The sequence below is a fragment of the Styela clava genome, chromosome 11, assembly GCF_964204865.1.
Source record: "Styela clava chromosome 11, kaStyClav1.hap1.2, whole genome shotgun sequence".
Lineage (NCBI taxonomy): Eukaryota > Metazoa > Chordata > Ascidiacea > Stolidobranchia > Styelidae > Styela > Styela clava.
Window position 1 is genome coordinate 9,809,946 of NC_135260.1, and position 20,721 is coordinate 9,830,666.

The 20,721-nt window shown below is 33.9% G+C and overlaps 1 protein-coding gene across 3 annotated transcripts; it reads left to right on the plus strand.

Annotated features, from left to right (window-relative positions):
* The first annotated feature begins 149 nt into the window (after positions 1-149).
* LOC120347143 (coiled-coil domain-containing protein 81-like) lies at positions 150-20,666 on the plus strand. 3 transcript variants are annotated; one of them, XM_039417009.2, is made up of 20 exons: positions 150-456; positions 1,342-1,560; positions 2,439-2,536; positions 3,255-3,413; positions 4,141-4,200; positions 5,347-5,435; positions 6,320-6,390; positions 8,582-8,723; positions 11,010-11,143; positions 12,603-12,717; positions 13,340-13,496; positions 14,248-14,355; positions 14,596-14,679; positions 15,428-15,513; positions 16,254-16,332; positions 17,104-17,232; positions 17,842-17,966; positions 18,622-18,723; positions 19,237-19,404; positions 20,080-20,666. In XM_039417009.2, the coding sequence occupies exons 1-20, from the start codon at positions 378-380 to the stop codon at positions 20,174-20,176; spliced, it is 2,301 nt and encodes a 766-aa protein (XP_039272943.2). In that variant the 5' UTR covers positions 150-377; the 3' UTR covers positions 20,177-20,666. The 3 variants fall into 3 exon arrangements, with proteins under 3 accessions (XP_039272943.2, XP_039272945.2, XP_039272944.2); XM_039417011.2 differs by lacking the exon at positions 17,104-17,232; XM_039417010.2 differs by lacking the exon at positions 4,141-4,200.
* The last annotated feature ends 55 nt before the right edge of the window (positions 20,667-20,721 follow it).

Below are 20,721 nucleotides of genomic sequence, written 5' to 3' on the forward strand. Positions count from 1 at the left end.
TTTCTGTTAATATCATGGTGGCATGCTTTTTTACTTGCATTTTTTTTTTGACTAACAAAAATTACAGTTTACCATATGTTCGATAGCCAATTATGACACACAATACGTGACACGCTTCATTAATTAAATTACACTACTTAGCAACGCATAGCAACAGCTACGCGAAAGAAGCGTTCCCGGATTTGCGCTTTGTTTTGCATTTCCGTGCTGTTTGTATATTATTTCTTTTTATTTGTCTTCTGAAAACTAGTGCATGGTCTGAAGCAGTAGCATGCAATTGTTGATTTAGAAACGTGACATTAAAATACTAAGCTGAAGAAAGGAATTGTTTACCTCATCAATTAAACCGATTAAAGGGTCGATATCCAAACATAAAAATGCCAGAAGCTATACAAAATCTGGTTTCTGAAGCCAAACGGAATCGATTTTCTACGATACCAAAATTATCAGAAGATGGTAAGTGTAAATTTGATTTACATATGATGGAATGAGTTTCCTTTCTTACTGCATGCAGTACTGACTTAGTTTACCTCAATGGAGCTGGAAGCCAATAAAATATTCTTAAAAATTCTCTGAATGTGATAGTGTTTTTCAGTTTCTGTTATATTATGACAAAACTTGATCTCCTTTTATTTTTTCATTTTTATCTATTTATCATACCTGATCACAAAAAGAATTTCTGAAGGGCAGCAGATGAAAACTTCAACCACTGGAGTTAAAATATGACTAATTTTTTGATTTCATTTTTTTAACAAAATTAACTTTTATTGAGCAAAATAATCAAGGCATGTTTATCTTTTTTATCAATGATTCTTTAAACAGTAAGAGAATTTGTTTCATTCACTACCTGAGCTTCAGCTACACCTATGTGCCTGGGCTTTATCTTATTTTGTTCCAGATTTAATTTTATCATATGATTAAGTTATTATACCGACTTTTTTTATTATAAAATTGAATTTGAAATGTGTTTATGGAAGTGAATGAATTTCGCTTATAAGAAGGCTCTGTACTAGCAGGTCCTGATATGTGAGAAGCTGCTTATTTCTTGAAAGGACCAATATCTTTCTGTTTAAGCATTGCCCACCTTTTTATTATGCCTTGGAGTACGGGGGGGGGGGGCATGGGAATTGAACCCAAGATGCGAACTTAGTTAAGTCTACTGCTGTAAGTGCTAGGTTATTGTGCCCATCAGGTTTGTCAATGCAAAGAAACTCCAGTTACATTACCCAAAACTAAAGCCATGAGAAATCCCCGGGGTGTCAAGAGCTTGAACTTGTTCAGTTTAACCACTATCACTGAAAAAAACTGTATAGTAATTAGTAATTTAATTTTCATTTTTAGATATCATCAGTGTATGGGACAGTGTATCTGAATTTATTGAAATACAGATGCAAGGTCAAAAAGGTGTTCACATTGCCAATTTGGGAACATTCACATTTGTTCATAAGAAGATGGACATTGGAAACAATAAATTCATCCTTCTGCAACGACCTGTCTTTGTTCTCTCTGAAAAATTTGCCCAGACACATGCTCTACAATACACTAAATATCACACCACAGGTCATAAATTATACTCTAAATATTTTTTATATTCTACAATTTTAATTAATAATTTTTAAAGAAGGAGAATTTATTAAACTTGTCATATTTAAAACAAATATATATATGTATATTTAATTTAATTGATTTATTTGAGAATATTTTTAATTGACATATTCATGTGCTTTTCGCAAACCAAGCAGAGCTACTGTAGTTTGGAAGAATCAGAATTTTTGGTACTCCCGTAGTATGTGAACCAAGATAGCGGACAACGGAATGTAGTACGTGTACCAGGTTAGGGTTATGCCATAATTTCAGGTTTGAATACTATGAGAGTCACTTGGCCAGTCTCCGAACTTGTAATAGAACTAAAATAAGGAAAATTGGAATAACATATTGGCCTATCCCTAACCCGGTACACATACTATATTACGGTGTCTGCCATCTTGGTTCACATACTACGGGAGCGCCGAATTTTTCCGGTTCACCATTCCATACCCAAATATTTTACACCCGTGGTAAGGTGGTGAACATGAGATATGACACATGAACCGAAGATTTTAACCTGCGATGCCATCACGGTTAAGACTAATGATTTAACTACTCGGCCGACTCGTGCCCACTTTGATTTTAAACTCTGTTATATTGAATTTTTATTACTACGAGACAGACAAAGAACACTATTTTTGGAATTTAAATTTTGTCCAGTTAGTATGGCCTTAACGCTTCATGAAATCATTAAGACCAAGATAACATTGGTTATGTTATCAAGTGCAGTGTTACAAAACCATTATCATATATCTGATGTAAGTTCTCTTCAAACATCTAGAAGTTGTTAGAAAAATCGATGCCACTGGGAAAAAGCAGATTTTTCACCATATTTCAATTGTATCTTTTAGGTGAAATCCCTGTTGTTCAGCTGAATTTTACTGTTCTTGCGATGGAAACACCATTTGACAGAGATACAGTTGAATCATGTGTTCGCGAAGTTTTGCAGGTGCTGTTAAATAAACAATAATCTGACACAGTTTCACTGACAATTATTATTATTATAATGGATCATTCATAGGGCCATCATATTATTATTATTAAATGATTTTTGTGCTTGATGATTGGCACATCATGCTATGCGCTAGAAACATGCTTGCCGTTGCACCTCTGATTACCCTGCGAAGGTTCAAGTCCTGTGAGAGAATTCTATGTGTGAGATAAATGCTGGACCCCTTGTTGTCATTTGGTGGTTCAAATAACTGGTGACCGTATACTGCATCAACCTATTTGAAATCAACGCATCTGAAGCAAATCTAACAATATTCAGTAACCAGACAAGAGGTTGTGGTTCACCATATGATTAGGCTATCTAAGTGGCTTTCCCTCCCCCACTAGGATAATTATAAAAATAAACCCATCCTACAAAAGGATCAGCCGCTTGCAATTACTAGTTTATTGAGAGTTTTGCAAAGACCCGAAGAGACATACGGTTACCAAAAGAGATAGCTGGAGCTTAGGTTGCGGGTGTTTTAATTACTGGGGTAATAATAGGGGTTTCTTCTGATTCATTCAATACCCAACCAATAGTACTTTGAATAAGGGGAAAGAGCAAAAAAAAACATAGTGGGAAAGTCTTTTTTATCATATACTGCCACTTTTTACAATTTTTGTTCACTATATCAAAAACTTATTCTTCAAGCCATTTTTATTTCATTTGTAATCAGGCTCTTTCTCGTGCTGTTGCAAGTCAACGGAATGTTGAATTTCTGTTTCGTGGCATAGGAGTCTTGAACATCCGAGATTCAAAAGTGAAAATGAAGTTTTTCAAAGATTTTTTAAACAGCATGGATGGATCTGGAAATCTCGTACGAGTACTCGCTAATGTGAGTTTGTATTAGATGAAATAAAAAAGTAAATTAATATATTGTCGTATGTGTATTATACCAGTATATTACATGGCACTTAAGATAGATTCGGATAATTCATTTTCGTCATGCAAAAAACAATGCACAATAAAATAGAGAATACATTTCATAAATTACTGAAACGAATATCGGCTTGTTGTAGTAGACGAGGGATTGCAGAAGACCCCTGGCACTTTTGTAAAATTTATAGCTTACTTCATCATTGGTATGGTTTTGTTTACAATCGCTTTTTTCCAAGTCAATTTTTTTCATATTTTCATCCTGAAAACTTCAGTCACCTTATATGGAATTCTTTATCACTGAGATGTTTCCTGACCATTTTAAGTAGATAGATTCCATTTTACTTGTCACCCGTTGCTCTACACTGAGAGTGAGTTCGCTTAATATCTGAGTGATTTTTTCATGTGTTGCCTTGACACCGGGACTCTAGCTTAAGCACAAAGTATTTTAATGAAAGACCCAGTTGTCAGTTTTAGATTATATTCAGTTGAGATGAAGTTGGTATTGAGTGGTTGCAAACCTAATAGCTGTTAAGGAATCTTAGTGCAATGGAGGTTATAGAGTTAAAAAAGAGAAAGGCTTATTATTATTTTGCTGGTGAAAAAACTTGACTATAACTATTCTAGGTAGAGTCGAAAGAGATATCATATTCATTATGTATCTTGTCTTCTTGTTTATTTGTCAGGAATTATTCAATGGAACGTGTTCTTCAAGTGTAGCAGAGATAGTCAAAAAATGCATGAAGGTTGGTTTGTTAATTACCGGTATTGAAAGTGAAGCAATTTGTGTTTGCCAGGCTCAACAAAAAAGTAGAAGTCAGGTTGCAATATACAGAGATCATCATTATTATTGCAATATACAGACATCATCATATTATTATTGTTGCAGATATCTAGAAACAGGTTATTTAAGAGGACATGAAAGCAGGCTTTATTGTTTATAATAGTGCTTCTCTGTATAAGCATCCACTGCTGGGCAAGTAGCTACTATATTTTGGAAGGACCGGGATTTTATCAGTTTGGCATTTTATACCAAATTTATTACACCCTGCGTGAGATGGTGAGAATGGGATTTGAATCCGAAATTTAATCTACTGTACCATCATTGTTAAGTCTAACTATTTAACAACTGGAAGACTGCACCCACCTTCATTTTCACACAAACACTTTAAACCAATGGTCGGCAAATTTTATGTACTACTAGGCCAAATATGCACATTGACAAAAGTGTGCCTATAAGCAATCTCCACATTAAACTCCAGATTATGACGCGCTTGCAACGATTTTTTTTGTTAATTACAACTAATGGTAGGCATGTTTAGCAAGTAAACGATATACAATTTGCTTTTGTCTACGCTAGTTACTACAAAACAAAGGCAGTACAAGAATTTTTGTTTAAAAGTGAGGTAGTACGAGGGCCATAAAAGAATTGTTTACAGCCGCAGTTTGCCGACCACTGCTTTAAACCAAGTTCTGGACTGTCACTTAGACGCAAGATCTTCCATATTCGGGAGGATCTGCATCTTTCCTGAAAGATAGAAAACAGAGCCTTATATATATCCCTATATTTAATAAAAACATGTCTATTCAATTCATCCTCTATTGTTCTTTATTTATTTTTGGGAATCACTTCGGTTTGCATCTGCCAGTTCGTGATCTTATCTACAAAAGCTGGCAAATTTGACTCCGCCTATTACCCTATCTGATTTCTATTGTATTCAGTGTGTCGACAAAGCATGTTTCAGCATAACAAAGACAATAGATTTTTTGTGTGTACAATATGTAACTGTGTTCATAGTTACAGGTGGTTTGCCATGTTTTTACTATGATGTATAGATATTTTGATTTATGTAAAACATATAAAGAAATATTGAAATAAATCTTTATCACAGAGGCCAGGAACAGCGGATTCTGTTATGTCAACACAAACCTCTCTTGGAGGTCGGGACAGGCCTTCAACCAACACTCTGATGTTACCTAAGTATGTACTAAATGAATTGTATTAGTATCATACTATATTTTATAAGTAATGTTGTGAAAATATGTATGGTCACCTGATATTTCAATTTTCATTTACAATTGTATTCAATATAATCAATGTATTGTAAATAGTATTTTCTTTGAAACTTCAACTAAAATGCAGTAGTTGATTAGGTTTCTCAAGATTTCATTAGACATTGAATCTCATAAGTTATGAATCTTTTATTGCTAGGATATTATTCAAGTTGTGAAAATCCATATAAAAATTAAATATTTGATTCAGAGCAATTATATCTGTAGGAACAAACCGAGCAATCATTTCACTCGGGATTAAAATTATCAATCTTCTAGATGAGGGGTGTGCAATACACTGTGTTTTTTTGCTCTTGTCGCTGCGTTGAATCTTTTGTCGTTCGTTTTTCTGGTGCCTTTATTACTTACTGTAAGGCTAAGCGACAGCCGCATTCATTTATCTTGCCTTTCCCGCGACGAATTTTGAATTTGTTGTGTACATGGAAAAATTAAAATTTTTGTGTGGCCCAGCAAGACGACTGAAGTTGGTTATATGGCCTGCCGACAAAAAATGTTGCACACCCTTCAATCTATAAAGTAAGATCGACATGGACAAAAGCCAAAATAGCTACCCTATTTGTTTTCCAATTTCAAAACTGCTTACATAAAGCCATTAATTAACTAAAGCCAACCAGAAGTCATATATCATTTTATACAAATATAATATGGGTAAAAGTAAATATCAAACATCCATTTAATGGTGCTCAATTTCTTGGTATTATTTCGTTTATAACTTGTAAATATTTGTAATATATATTATCAATATGAAAACAATGTGCGAATTGTATAAAGTAACCCAATGTTTATTCATAGATTGAATGGAAAAAGAGATTTATTGCCACCAATTACCGAACATGGTGTAGATGAAGAAATGCTTCCAGAAGGTAGTAATATTTATTGTTGTGCATACATAAGTGATCGTAAGCTAGCTTTAATAAACAATATAATTAATTGAATTTTGGGATAATGTTCTTGTTGTAGATTTGGGAAATTTTCCTTTAAAGTTTGCTTGAATTTGAGGGCTTTAATCCAAAAGACAAAACTTGAAAAAAAATTGTATTGAGAAAGTGAGGAAAACATTATACTGTATTTCTTCGTATATAATACGCACCCATAGATAGTATGTGTGTGCATTTTAGCACATATGGGGCAAAGTTTTTTCAATCTTCTTGTATAATACGCATAAGGATTACTATTTTTTTGATATTTTCTATGTCAATGCATAATATGCAATACCTTATTCTGAACTTGAGTTTCAGCCTTGAAAGTGCATACTATATGCGGAGAAATATGGTATTCTTTTATTATTAAACTCAACTAACTTTTTATTGTAGTATTGTGATAAATAGAATTTTTCGAACTTTTTTGAATAAAAAATCTAGGATTGTCTTTTTGTCTTGAAACCCTAAAATTGTAGTCATCTTTTATAGTAAATTTATGTTTATAAAATATGACATAAATCCTTTCAACGCTCCAAAATACAACGAAAAGTGCAATTTATCTCGGTTTTTACATGAAAACTCGCTATACACTTGTTTACCTTTCATTTGAAAGCGATACCCTTACAAATGATTTCTGTATTCTGAGAAAACACACAATGAAACTACCGAATTATATAGCAAACCATGAACTATTATGATCGCAAACTATTGCCACAATGGAATAAATATGTTAAGGTCATACCACAATTTGATAGTGCCATTTGTATTTAAACAGTGAAAATTTAATCATGTAGATTTTTCAATTTCATGGTCAGAATAAAACTTTTCTTATTTGCTCGTTTCAATGAGCGGACGGACGTTATCACCCTGATGACTTGTTGCTAATAAACATTGCTGTATTTATTTACTCTTAAACATCAGTAAGAGTACTCTGTGGCTTTGTACTGTTTAAAACTTTGAATCTTATATACCATCATTTGTATTCTGGTTTCATGACATTTTTTACTAGATTAATGATGATCATTTTAAATTTACAACCTTACCACCCAATGAAAAAACACTTTCATCTTGTGAATTTTTTTTCTATTTTGGATTCTGGGCAGCAATAAAAGAAACAATTTCAATCCAATATTTGCTTATTAGAAACACTCAAGATTCACACTGCGCTATATGACTCACTTATGAATGGACCACTTATAACTATTATTGGTATCTCTCTAAAATTGGCTACAAAACCTTTGACCCCTTTGCTTACTTTTTCTCCTTCATCTTACTCCAAGAATAACATATTTTCATACTTCATACAGATTGTTGTCTTATCCTTAGATAGATTTTGATAGATTGTTGATACAACAATGCTGAGGCGTTACAGTGACTTGAGATATTATTTTAAGCAGATTGTTTTTCTACTCGAGTATCTTTTGCCACTGCCAATCTTATAGAAACCTATTCTATAACTTTATGATAGGATTAAATTATGCCTTATTTGCACTAAATAGCACATATGGGGAGAATAAATGAGGACTGAATTGGAACTTTTTATTCCTTCCTCGCTATGCATAAAAAATACTTCATTTGTTCAATCTTTAGTAGGTCTTTAGCTAGCATATCGCACTCCCACTTTGTACCCATTTAAATAGTTTGCAATCGGGAGTAAATCAATATTATAGTAAAAATAAAAAACTAAAGAACATCAGTAATTTTTTGCTGGGGGAGAATTACTCCCTGGTCAGGAAATGTGGATTTATGAAAACCATGTATGTTATTTGATCGATTATGGGAATAGTAAGCTACTTCTTGGGTTGCACATGCATGGATGGTGAAAAACAACTGATTAAGAGTGATATTAAACATTCTGCGATAGAGTATAGCAGATGCTTGTCTCTTTCTGAATTTTAAGTTCATTACTTAATACATCAAATAAATGGCAATTGATATTATCTACATGGCAAATATCATGTTTTATTTTTATTAAGAAATTTCATGTGTTGTCCATTTTTGTAATACTATGGCTGATTTTGAGATAATTGATCTATGTCTGTTTTAAAATCTTGATGTCGGAAATCAATGTAAACTACCAGATTATACAAACAGTATTTAGAAGAAAATAGCTCAAAGTAATTCATGTTTGCAGAGAAAATTCCACTTCCACCTACAAGAACAAGCAATCGTGAAGTAATGCGACCACACCCTGTTGTCGGAGTCAGCTTAACTGCAGATGAATTACATGAAGCCATGCCAGCTCGAGACGGTGTTCGTGGATCTGCTGTGAAAAAGTAAGTGTAGGGATTTGGTACTCCCATAGTGTGTGTACCAGGTTAGGGTTAGGCCATAATTCTATTCCAATTTTCCTTATTTTAGTTCTATTACAAGTTCGGGGACTATCTGTGTTAGCCAATTGAATATACCCCTTGCCCATAGGCTTCCATCCCTTTACACAAAATTAGTTACCTCCATAAAGGTACACATAGTTCTGGAGCGCCAAAAAATAACAAAAGGAAAAGAATTTTGATATGATTCTGCAACAAATGATGGTCATAAAATGGTGTAGAAAATGAAGAATAAACTTAAATAAACACTGATTGAAATAAAAAAAAAAGAGTTATATTGAGATATATTGAGAACTGACCACATAACAACAGTTTTAAACTTGTAATGACCCTGCCCTTTAATGAAAAGTAAGAAATTTATAGAATCACAAATAATTGTGTTTTTCATTCGTAATATTTATTCATTATATATATTGATATTATGGAGAATTATTTAGTTTTGGACATACCTTCTCCTTACCAAACTCATTATGAAATAAATATTAGTCTATAATTACACCCCACTTTTCTATTGTGAAAAAACAAATGTCTTTATTTGAGTCTGGAAATTTCAATAAAGGTCAGGTTCTTCAGATCAACTTGGCTGTTGGTTTAAGTTCAGCTTTGTTTGTTAATAAAACCTATTTGAAACCGCGTAACATAATTAAATTATGTTCCTGATTTGTACAAATTTTGTCAAGCAAATATGTGGATTTGGTGAATGGTGTCTGTGTAAATAAAATTACATGGTTGTTATTGTCCCCTACAGAAATGATCAAACATTCCATCAAAACGGTTGTTTGATCAAATGAAAATTGGCAGGTTTATTGATCATAAAAACTGAGCGGTTAATAGCTATCTATTTCCTATGTCCCTTTCACCCAAGGTATTTAGAATGATGTATAATATCATATAAGAAACATAGATAAAATCTGCTTACCAGTTTGATTAATATATGGTCCATAGATGGAAAGAAACTGCTTTTTTTGTCGCCATTATATCAAGACTTTCTCTGTAATGAAGTTACAGACAATGAATGGGTTAATTTATGACTATGACAAAAGGGATGGGCTGTTGTCATGGAAATACAAGAAAAAAGGGCACCAAGAGGATAAAATCTTACGCAAAGATTATCACGCTTCTAGTTGACCAGAAAGAATTTGATGATAGGTTGTGTGTGGGTTTTTATTGAGGTTATAAAATGACGTCCACCTATCAGTTAGAGATATCATTGCCAGCGGTTCATCGAAGTGCTACTTTTCATGGCCGAAGTAAGCTACACAGTAAAAATGCTAGAAAACAAGTTCAAAGACAGCCATTTGGTCTTTTTCCTTCTCTGGAAAAACTAAGACGGTAAAGCTGCATTGAAATAAGAAACCAATTTGTTTATACAAATAAACTCTTAAAGTTTATAGAATAAAGAAGATGTTTTATTAACCATTATCATTCATAATAACACTGTACAAACAATTTTGATAATACTCTCAGCAGAGCAGGTGCGATAAATATATTGTATACTAATAACAGTTAGCTTTTTGTCAACAAATTAAAATTTCTCTAAATGCTTGAAGGTAAAATCTCTCTTAAAACAATGTTAAAGAATGAAAATTAGATAAAATGTAAATGAAAAATATCACATACTTTTGAATTTTTATGCTTGCTATTTATCCGTTAAAAAATTCATTTTCAGTTACTTTGAATTATAATAATTTTCTGTATGCAGAGGAACTAATGGAAAAAAATACTCAAAATTCTTATTTTTAATCATTTAATTAGTATCTTAGTATCTATTTATTTATTGTCTTTCGGCGCTCTCGAAGTATGTGCACCAAGATGGCAAACAACCTGAACCCTAACCTGGTACAACTACTATGTTCAGGTTGTGCGCCATCTTGGTGCACATCATTCTGGAGGTCCTGTCTTTCTACATTGGATGCATACTGAATCCTCTGTGAAAAGCGTTTTCAAAATTAAATATTCAATTTTTTTTTGTTTGAATATGGATATATTATTTATATATATTATATTATATAAGATAGTATTGAAGCATTAGACCTGACTATGGTAGCATTGTGGTATGAAATCTTGGGTTCAAACCCCATGTCCACCACATGATCCAGGGTGTAATAAATAGGGTAGGCAATGCTGAATCGTAGAGATTCCTAAACTTCCTAACTATAGTAGCTCTTCACCTAGAAGTGGTTGCTTGTGCGAGCCTTGTTCAGAGAATAACTATTCATTTTATTATTTTAGGCTACCAAGTCCTCCTCATACACCTACTAGAATGAAGCCTGAAACAAATTTACAGAATACAGATGTTCCGGGACCACCACTAACACCTAGTAGGCCAAAGTATGAAAACAGACAATTGGGTGGTGAAGCTGGAGGTATAAACTATACAGAAATTAGGTTACAATTTGAATATAGTTTGGCAAGATTTTAAACGAGAATATCGGTCGGAAACCGAAGACTTATCGATCTTAGATCGGTAATTAGTTAATAACTTGCTAATTATACGACATAATTAACCCAAAATCTATAGGCTTCTGGTCCGAGGTAAGATGCATGCACATGCAAAATTTGGAGCAGATTCAACCACGCGTTCGTGAGATATCGCGTTCATCTAACAGACACACACACAGACATACAGACAAATACCTATCAATATACTTACCGATCTTAAGATCGATAAGTAATAATGCAAATTGCAATTAACATCAACTGTGTTGCTTAAATTACTAAATCATGATGATTTTTAACATTTTTGATATTAAATAGGTTTAAACTATTCAAGATAGCAATAGGTTATTCAATCATAGTATAGAATATCAGGTTCTTTATTTTGATATTTTATTTCTGTCAGAATATTTAGCATGAATATTGTCATAGCAACAACAATAAATTCATTATATACAAGATCATCCACATACACAACTGAAACAAATTACAGGGTGGGTCTCAGTCAAAAAGAATGTCAATAAATATTTAATGATGTCCACCTGTCGGTCATTTTAACTTCTTTTTCGCGCCATGAACATTCTTACGACCAAACACATAAAATTTTATTTTACGAGTTTCATTTACTGCTTGCGTCATACCATTGTTTGTTAGTACCGGTTGGAAATATAAAAAATATACATCTTTGCAAATTTATTTTATATTTCTACAACTACCATATGTAACATTGTTGTAAGCTTAAGAGAATATTATCTAAAATTATTTGTAGAAGGGTATAAGGCTTTCATAAGGTTTCGTTCCTAGTAGAACATGATCCATTGTGTCTACAGTATCTCTTTTTTTGAAGTGCCCAAATCGTATGTGACTTAAAAAAGTACCTTTTCAAATTTCATATTTCAAAATATTCACCTTAGAAAAAACATATTTTTTCTCAATAAAATTGACTAAAAATAGATCAGGAGAACTTTGTCCAACTCAAAAAAGTAAATGAGAAAATCCAAATCCAAACAGGATTTTAGAAGTTTTTTTAAATGGTGACCCATTAATATAATAGATGAAACATATTTTAAACGATTCATTCTGAAAAACATATTTTTTCTCAAGAAAATCACTCAAAATGAGGTCACAAAAACCTCCTCAAACTCAAAAAATATCAGTTGTGAATGATTTGGGGGTCCCAATGAAGTTATAATTTATCATAAATCACAGAATTTAATATCCCATAATACTTATTACTTGAAAAAATAACATGATGTTATAGGAACTGTTGTATTTGTTGAAAGTGTAATGAGATTTGTCAGAAAAGATCACAAGAATTAACAATCTAACACATAAAATCAGAAGTCGAATGATTATTGATGACTGTATGCCGTGTATCATATTCTACAGATTCTCCACGTCCAAACTCAGCACCACTGCAAACTCCCGAACCAAAACTGAATGTATCTGCTAGAATTTCGCCTCCAGCTTCAAGCATTTGTTCGTCTCCTGCACATCACCATGGGTAAGGATGGAATAGAATTTACATATTTAACCGGGGGAGAGGAAAGTTGATACGATGGCTTAATCATATGGCAAACCACAGCCTCTCGTCCGCTTACAACTGCTTGTGATTTTCTCAAAATCATCGGTAAACAAATTGAAGAGATTGAAATAAATAATAAAAGAGATTGAACTCTGAGTGCAATTAGAGTCGACCACTTATTGAGTGACGAGAAAAACAGCTATGAGGCGGTGAATTTTATTTACATAACTGAAGTTTTCGGACAAAAACTATTTTCACCATTTATAGGATAAGATTTACATATTTATCCCAGGTAAGAGGTAAGCCGATGAGACGGCTTGATCACATGGCTATTCACGGCGTCTCGTTCGGTTACCAGTCCATGTCGGGTATAGGATAAATTAGCCAGTTATTTGATTCAGATGATTATTTGTCACGTGAACCTGCGAACCCATGCAAGTTAATCAGAGGTGCGATAACGAGCGTATTCCAAACGCTTAGCGTGATGCACCACACCGCCAAACATGGTGTCTAAAATACCTAGTCACTGGTTGACTCCGAGTTGGATTTAAACTTTGTTTGGCTTTTCAAAACTATAGGAAAAAATCTTTTTATTTCTTAGTGCTGGACAAGAGCTCTGTTACCTGTGCATGCAACGTGCCATGAGAAACATCCCAGTGTCATTTGAAGAGGAAAGAAGAAGAAAAGAGAAAGAACAGGATGCTTTGCTTCAGCAATATCAACAAATGAAAGATCAGGAAGCAATTCTTAAAGAACAGGTTCGGAAACAATATTTCTTTCAAAAGAATCAAGTATTTATTTGCTATTTGCATAGATAACGGCTGCTCAAACGGAAGTCTCAGCCCCGCAAGGGGTCTACAAAGCTGTTTTCTCGAGGCGACGAGCAAAGATCTTTGCAATTTATCGTAAATTAACTTCGATTTGTTTAATTTCTTGACTGCAATGCATTTATTTGTTTACTTTTGTTTGTCGACTTTTTTATTATTAAACTCGCATAAAATAATGATCGAAACGTACAAAAGTAAATCTAGGTATTTAGAAAAGCAAGTGGCCACAATTGTTGAGATTCTTTGGAAGAAAGTTGTGGTTCATAAATGTTTGAGAATCATTGTCATAGATGAATTTTGAGTGATTTGTTCTGAATAAAGGCACTCAAAGCAGCCTTTGAGAAGCATTATTTTTAAATTTTGCTGCAAAGAAATAAAAATTGCAGATTTCAACAAAAATTGATTTCATAAATATAGTATAATGGGATGTATGGTACATATTTATCCCAGGAGAGAAGAAAGGTGATAAGATGCCTTAATCATATGGTGAACTACGACCTCTTGTCTGGTTACCAGTCCATGTCAGTTATAGAATTAGTTAGCCAGTTATTTGTTTCAGGTGCATGGACTTGATGGTGGAGTTATGTGAACCACCCTATGGCGGTGATAAGTTCAACAATCCTTTCGCGCACAATTCAATGATTGTTTTATCAACTTTTAAGTATATATTTCCTTTTCACAGGCATCTCAGAACATAGCGAGGCATTCAAATCAGAAAATAGCAGCTTTCAATCTTGGTGTTGCAGAATGCCTTCGTGATGTCAAAGCAAAACGCTCTACTGACTTTGTGGTAAAACAACTTTATAGTTCTTTGAATTTTCACACATAGTGGTCGACTGATGAGGACTAAATCAGTTTATCCATATTACTGTAGTGTTTAGAAATTTTTTGTGTATTAAACTAGTCTTATTCACTGATTTACTTTCCGTACTGAAAGAATACCCTGTAAATTTTATCTTTGACTGTTGATTTACACTTCTTCATAAAATCCTGGGTTATGAAAAAGAAATGATAAATTTTTTGTATTTAGAAATCATACCTATTTCAACATCGACCTCTCACTCCTCTGCGTTTTTATAAACAAGAAGAATATAGTACTGCTTTGGAAGAACAGGTTGGTATCTCACTTAATATTCAAAGTTAATTCATGTGTGGTCTATTGACGAGCCTAACAAAAAAAGGTACCCGTAAATGTGAACCAAGATGGCGGACACCGGAACTAGTATGTGTACCAGGTTAGGGTTAGGCCATAATTTCAGGTACAAATACTACGGGAGTCACTTGGCAACTCATAATAGAATTAAAATAGGGAAAATTGGTAACCTGTTACACATACTACGATCCGATGTCCGCCATCTTGGTTCGCATACTACAGAAGTACCCAAAAAACTCTTCATCGAAGTGCTCAAAAAAAATTTCTGACACAAGCTCAAAAAAAGACCTATTATTCTTGAGTTGCCTAAGGGAGAGTAACAAGAAGGATTTCTCATAAGTGTCCCATGGGAGAGGATGTACAAAAAGATAGCTTAATCATATGACGATCCACGTCTTCTCGTGTTGTGACCTATCGCCGTCGATATGGGTCGTGTACCTCATATTTGTTTCAGTTGCATGGACTTAATGGTGGAGTAAGTCGTACACAGCCTCTTGCACCTTCGAATCTATGAAACCACTTGGAATGGAAGTGGTCTTTCATGGTAAAAACTTGAGCAAATTAAATTGATTCATAATCCTGGACCTAGCAAAAGTTTAATTAGTAAATTAAAAGTCAATATTCATAAAGATCTCTTGGAGTGAATTCAGTGACATGAAATTGTCATAGCTGGTATGTAGTATATTTCATTGTAATTCCTTAATTGCAGGTAAAACTGAAAAAGACTCGCTCCAAACAAGATCGTCATGATCGAGAATTCCTTGAACGTTTGGAACAAGTTCAGTTGGCTGAGGAGTAAGTCGATCTTGATTCAAGTCACATTTTTATAAAGACTCAACTTGAAGGATATTGAATTTTTTCAAAAGTGACTCGAGTCACTTTGCTGAAACTATGGAAATCAACTTGACCCATTTTATGATACTTCTTATAGTGCCTTGGTTGAATAACTATCCTCAGGACTTTAGACTGAATACTTAAAACTGGTGAACTGACTCAAATTTCATAATGATTCCTAAGACTTAGTCAGCTGATTGCTTACCATTAATTATGTCTGAGACATAGCCATTAGGGCTGGGCATTTCGAATCGAATATTCGAATCGAATCGAATAGTAAATTATTCGAATCGGTTCAGAGCTAAATTTCGAATCGCCGCCATCTTGTTTTTATCTTTCCGCTAATGGTCGAGGTGAATTCCCCAATTTTTTTCTCATTGGAGTCATATTTTTTCAACGAAATTCTAACATATGACTATTTTCTGTAGTGAGTTATTGATAAAACGTGTTTGTTATTCTGTGTGAACGCTCAGTAATCTATCTGGGTGATTTATTCTATGTCTTCAGTAATTCATTTGTTGAGAGGACCAATTACTATAATAAAGTCGCTTACAGTTATATATTTTCAAGTATTCGAGATTCGATTCGAAAAAAATTATTCGATTCGATTCTGAAATCACAAGGTATTCGAAAATGCCCAGCCCTAATAGCCATTGCTGACTTGGTCGCAATCACAATTCAAACATGCTTCTCTTTTGCAGCCTCTCAGCACAAAGGGAAGAATATTTGCGAAACAAAGCTGAACAGATCGCACAATATCAACGAGCTCTCTCAGCACAGGTGAGAAAATGAATATGTAGATGTAAAAGCAGGGAATACTCATATTGATTATTTATAATAATTTCAATCTGAGCAAAATGTGATGCAAGATATTGGTTACATTCTGATTTGCCATAAGCCACACAACTTATTACACCATGGGGGTAATACTTGGCTGAATTATACTTCGACTTGGGCAACTGACATAGTTTAAGCTAGCGTTTCACTACAGGGAGGAACTCTTCCCCGGGAAGTAATTTTGTTGTTTCGGGCAAGATATACACAAGCATTATCTTGTATTCGATACATGTTCATGGAAATATTACACCTAGCTAAGATACTGAAGACTGAATTAATAACAGAAGCAGAGTTTGTATTCATAATGAGAGAGGGATAGAGAGATTTAAAATAGGCAGAGGGGAAAATATCAAGTAAGGTTAGGAAACACGGGTTTAATTTAACATTGTAAGCACTAGGCGACAGCTCTTACCAAGTTGTTGGTATAAAAGGGTGTTTGCGATATATAGAAAAGTTAAGTTAGAATATGATTATTATAGTTCATGTATAGCTCAACCATATGGTGCTTGTTTGGTAACCAGTCAGATAGGTTTTACCAGCCAGCCATTCAGGTATGATTGACATTTATAGATGTTCTTAATATGCAATGATGAGTTGTTGAGTTTCACATATTTTGGTTAAAATCAGTGTTGAAGAAAACGTATCTGGGGATGTATATAAATACCAATTGTTCTATCTTCTTGTCATTGTCAGTACATCCTTTACCAATCCTAGATAAAAGTGAGAAAGAAGCATTTTAAGATACAGGGAAGAAGTCGTTCAAGGCGCCATCTCAGTGTACCAAGACCTCAGATTCTAAATCCATTCAAAGCAGAAAAGGAGGAAAATCAAAGAGGAGACAAGGTTGAGCAATATAAAACTAGTTTATTTTTTACTATAGAGAGGCTCTGAAGATATGAGATTCTCGTGAGCACAGGATTAGGTGGAGTAAATAGCTTATCATTGAAGGTGCCATTGGGAAGATACAGTTAGTGAACAACAAAAAGAGTTCAGTAACGACCGTGATTGAAGTTCATCAACATGATGACACATCAAACTTCATCAACATTGTATCCACTGAGACTATGATCCGATTCAATGCATAATACCAATCCATTCTCGTCAGTGTTTGAAATATTTAACCTATAAATAAGCTGATACGATTCACATATTTATCCCGGGGGGAGGAAAACCAATAATACTGCTTAATCATATGGCGAACCATGGCCTCTTGTCCAGTATGGGATTAGTTAGCCAGTTATTTGTTTCACATGCATGAACTTGATGGTGGAGGACGTCATAAGAAGCACCCTACGGCGACGAGAAGTCCAGCAATCTTCTCGCACATAGTTATTCCTCCTCAGGATTCAAACCTGAGTAAGGTAATCAGAGCTGTGGTGGGGAGCTTATTCCCAACGCTTTGCACAGTGCCACACCTTTGAACTGTGCAATGTCTAATTTATCATCGTTCAGGTGCGAAGCAAACCATTACCAATGCCAAAAGCAGAACCAGATTCGAAAGATCCTATTTTTGGAAAATTTGATTCGACTAATGAGAAACTTCTAGAGCAAAGAGAAAGAGCAAGAGCCCTTTACAAGTATATAAAAATACTGATTGTTTTAATTAAGCCTTCAATTTTTGTTGTAGCAAAACTAACCTCTTCTCATTGTTCATAACATCTGAAACTATTGCATTTAACTTCGGATTCTGTCTTGTGTATTAAATTACGGCCATATAAGTTTTAGTGACATAGTATGCCGTGATATATCAAATCAATTGCGAAAAGTTGGGAATTGTCATTATTTCTTATTGAATAGGGCACCCGATAGTTGAAAGTAAATACCCGATGTAAAACACGGAGTATACAATATTATTTTTAATCAATTTACATTCCATATGCATGAATGTTAGTAATTTTATGCTAATATTTCCCCCAATATATATTCAAATCTGTGAGCGTTATAGAATGGTACCGATTATACAGTGGACGTGAGACTTCACTGTTAAAGCGTTAGACTTCACTGTGTAGACATCGACAGTTACACATCTCAGTCCCACCACCTCACCCAGAGTGTAATAAATTTGGTAGTCAATAACGAACTTGAAAGATTCCGCTCCTTTTAAGAATATGATTGCTGGCACATGCCTTGTTTAGAGCAAGAGTGGTTTAGCGTCATATAAAACAAGCTCACTATTTCTCGATGAATCATATCAAGTAGTTCTGTCTTTTGATTGTTATTCACTTTTTGTAGGAACCAACTGAACATGGTTGCTGATAAGAAAAAGGAATCCATTCTTCATCATTTGACCAAACAGAAAGAAGAGATTGAAATGTTGAAACGCACAAGACAAGAGTATGTCAATTAAAATATTTAAAAATGTTAGCCATAAACCACTGATTTAAAATGATAAAATTCGCATGTGGGTTGAGAAATGCCGCTAAATAAAGTTGACCAATAAGCAAGCAATTCAAATTTTGAGATGATCACTCACAGATTTTACAGAGTGTAACTTGGATAGGTTTCAATTGTAATGTTTATTTCTATCTATTGAAACTCTTGCAATTCAATGAACTTGAAAGTATTTCAAAGAGACTTGTGCTCCGTCTTTATACAGACTCTACTAATTGTGAACATGACGAGGTCATGGCAACAGAACGCTGTATTTAATTAGTATGAAAGTTATTCCAGGATTTTTACGTGTAAATTTTGGGCGAATCGAAAAATGTGACTAAGTGAATGATATCAAAAACAACCTCAATTTGTGTTTAAAGTGTCACAAATTGTGTATCTTTTCTTTCCATATCAAGGCTGTAATAGGCAGAGAAATTGATTCCGGACTTTAAAATAATGAAAATACATTTTTAGGCTTATTGAAGATCGTATAAATGCTCATAACCGAGCATATGAGATGCGTCATTCCTTGGAAGACAACTGGAAAGATCATACTCGTAGCAAGCACAACAGAGAACATGAAGAAAAACAGAGAATGAGAACACCAGGAATGCTTCTTCTTCAACAAACTGAGAAATATGAGTGAGTTTTATTTTTAGCTTTTGCCGTTTGCTTAGTATAGAAAGTGAAAACATCACCTGATTCTGGGTCACATCAAACACGACATTACAATTTGTCCTCAAATCAGCGAATAAAGCGGGTAAAACTAGGAGACACATAAGAAATTAGAAAAATATATAATGTACTTCTAGGAAATAATTAAATCTTTAACGACTTAAACTCTGAAAACTTTTACGGTAGTTTAGTATTTAGGGAGTAAAGCAAGCTCTTTCAACCATCAACCTAATCTGAGTCTGTGGGGCCAAAAGTTTGGCATATCTTCACTGGAGTCAAAATTTCAAATCGAAATACTTACAATGGTGATAATATAAGTCAAAATTTTAAGTCGAATTTACTAAGCGTTCTTAACACTCTATTTAAGTAGGCTTGCATACAATGTTTTTGTTATCAGAATTTGATTTTCTTGGAGTTCGGAGCTGGAGTCAAAATATTTACGACCTCCGGAGTCGATTGTAAATTTTCTTTTACGGCACTGACAGGATCACCCATGACATGATCCTGCACAGGCGATACACTAATTTGTTGTACAAGATGACCCAGTAAAAACGGGACCCATAGAATATGTCCAAATGACCCGGCGAGGGGTTCACCCTATAAAAAAAATTTTGTGCTTCATTGTCACAATCTATTTTTCAGTCGATGCGGCCAATGTGAGAGACGTGTTACAAACTGCGGAGAATCAAACATATGGAGCGAATCTCGTTACATTCCTGGTTCAAGACTGATGGTTTAAATAAATTTAAAAAAAAGATACTAGCACTTAAATGTTGATATGTTTGCCTTTATAATTCTTATTTTTTAAAAAACGAATAGTGTCAAATATTTTTGTAGTGTTTGTCTCTGCCATTATGCACTGTCCACTATATATTGTTTGTTGTATTGTCCCTAGCATAGCTTTTTATGTTGAAAGCTGATCGCCATCACAGATTACCTAACACAGCTAATTTTAGCACTGCTAGATTTTATATAAGCGAATGGCATTTTTGTGTTGCGTTGTTGTCCTATTTCTCATAAAACTGCATCTCATTTTATGTAGGCTGTGCTTTATCCTGTCATGTAAACGTAAATAGACTACTGTGGCACGCTGGATCGTATTTCGGCATTTCTCTAGTTCAATGTTTTAATTTATATAGGCGAGTGTTTTTCACATTTGCCAAGTTATTTACTAAGGATTAATTAAAGCTTGCGATTACTACTGTTGCAAAATAAAATGTACAATTTTATTTTTCGATTTTATTGAGAAAAGGGCAGACGGGAAATAAAAAGGAACAAAATCAC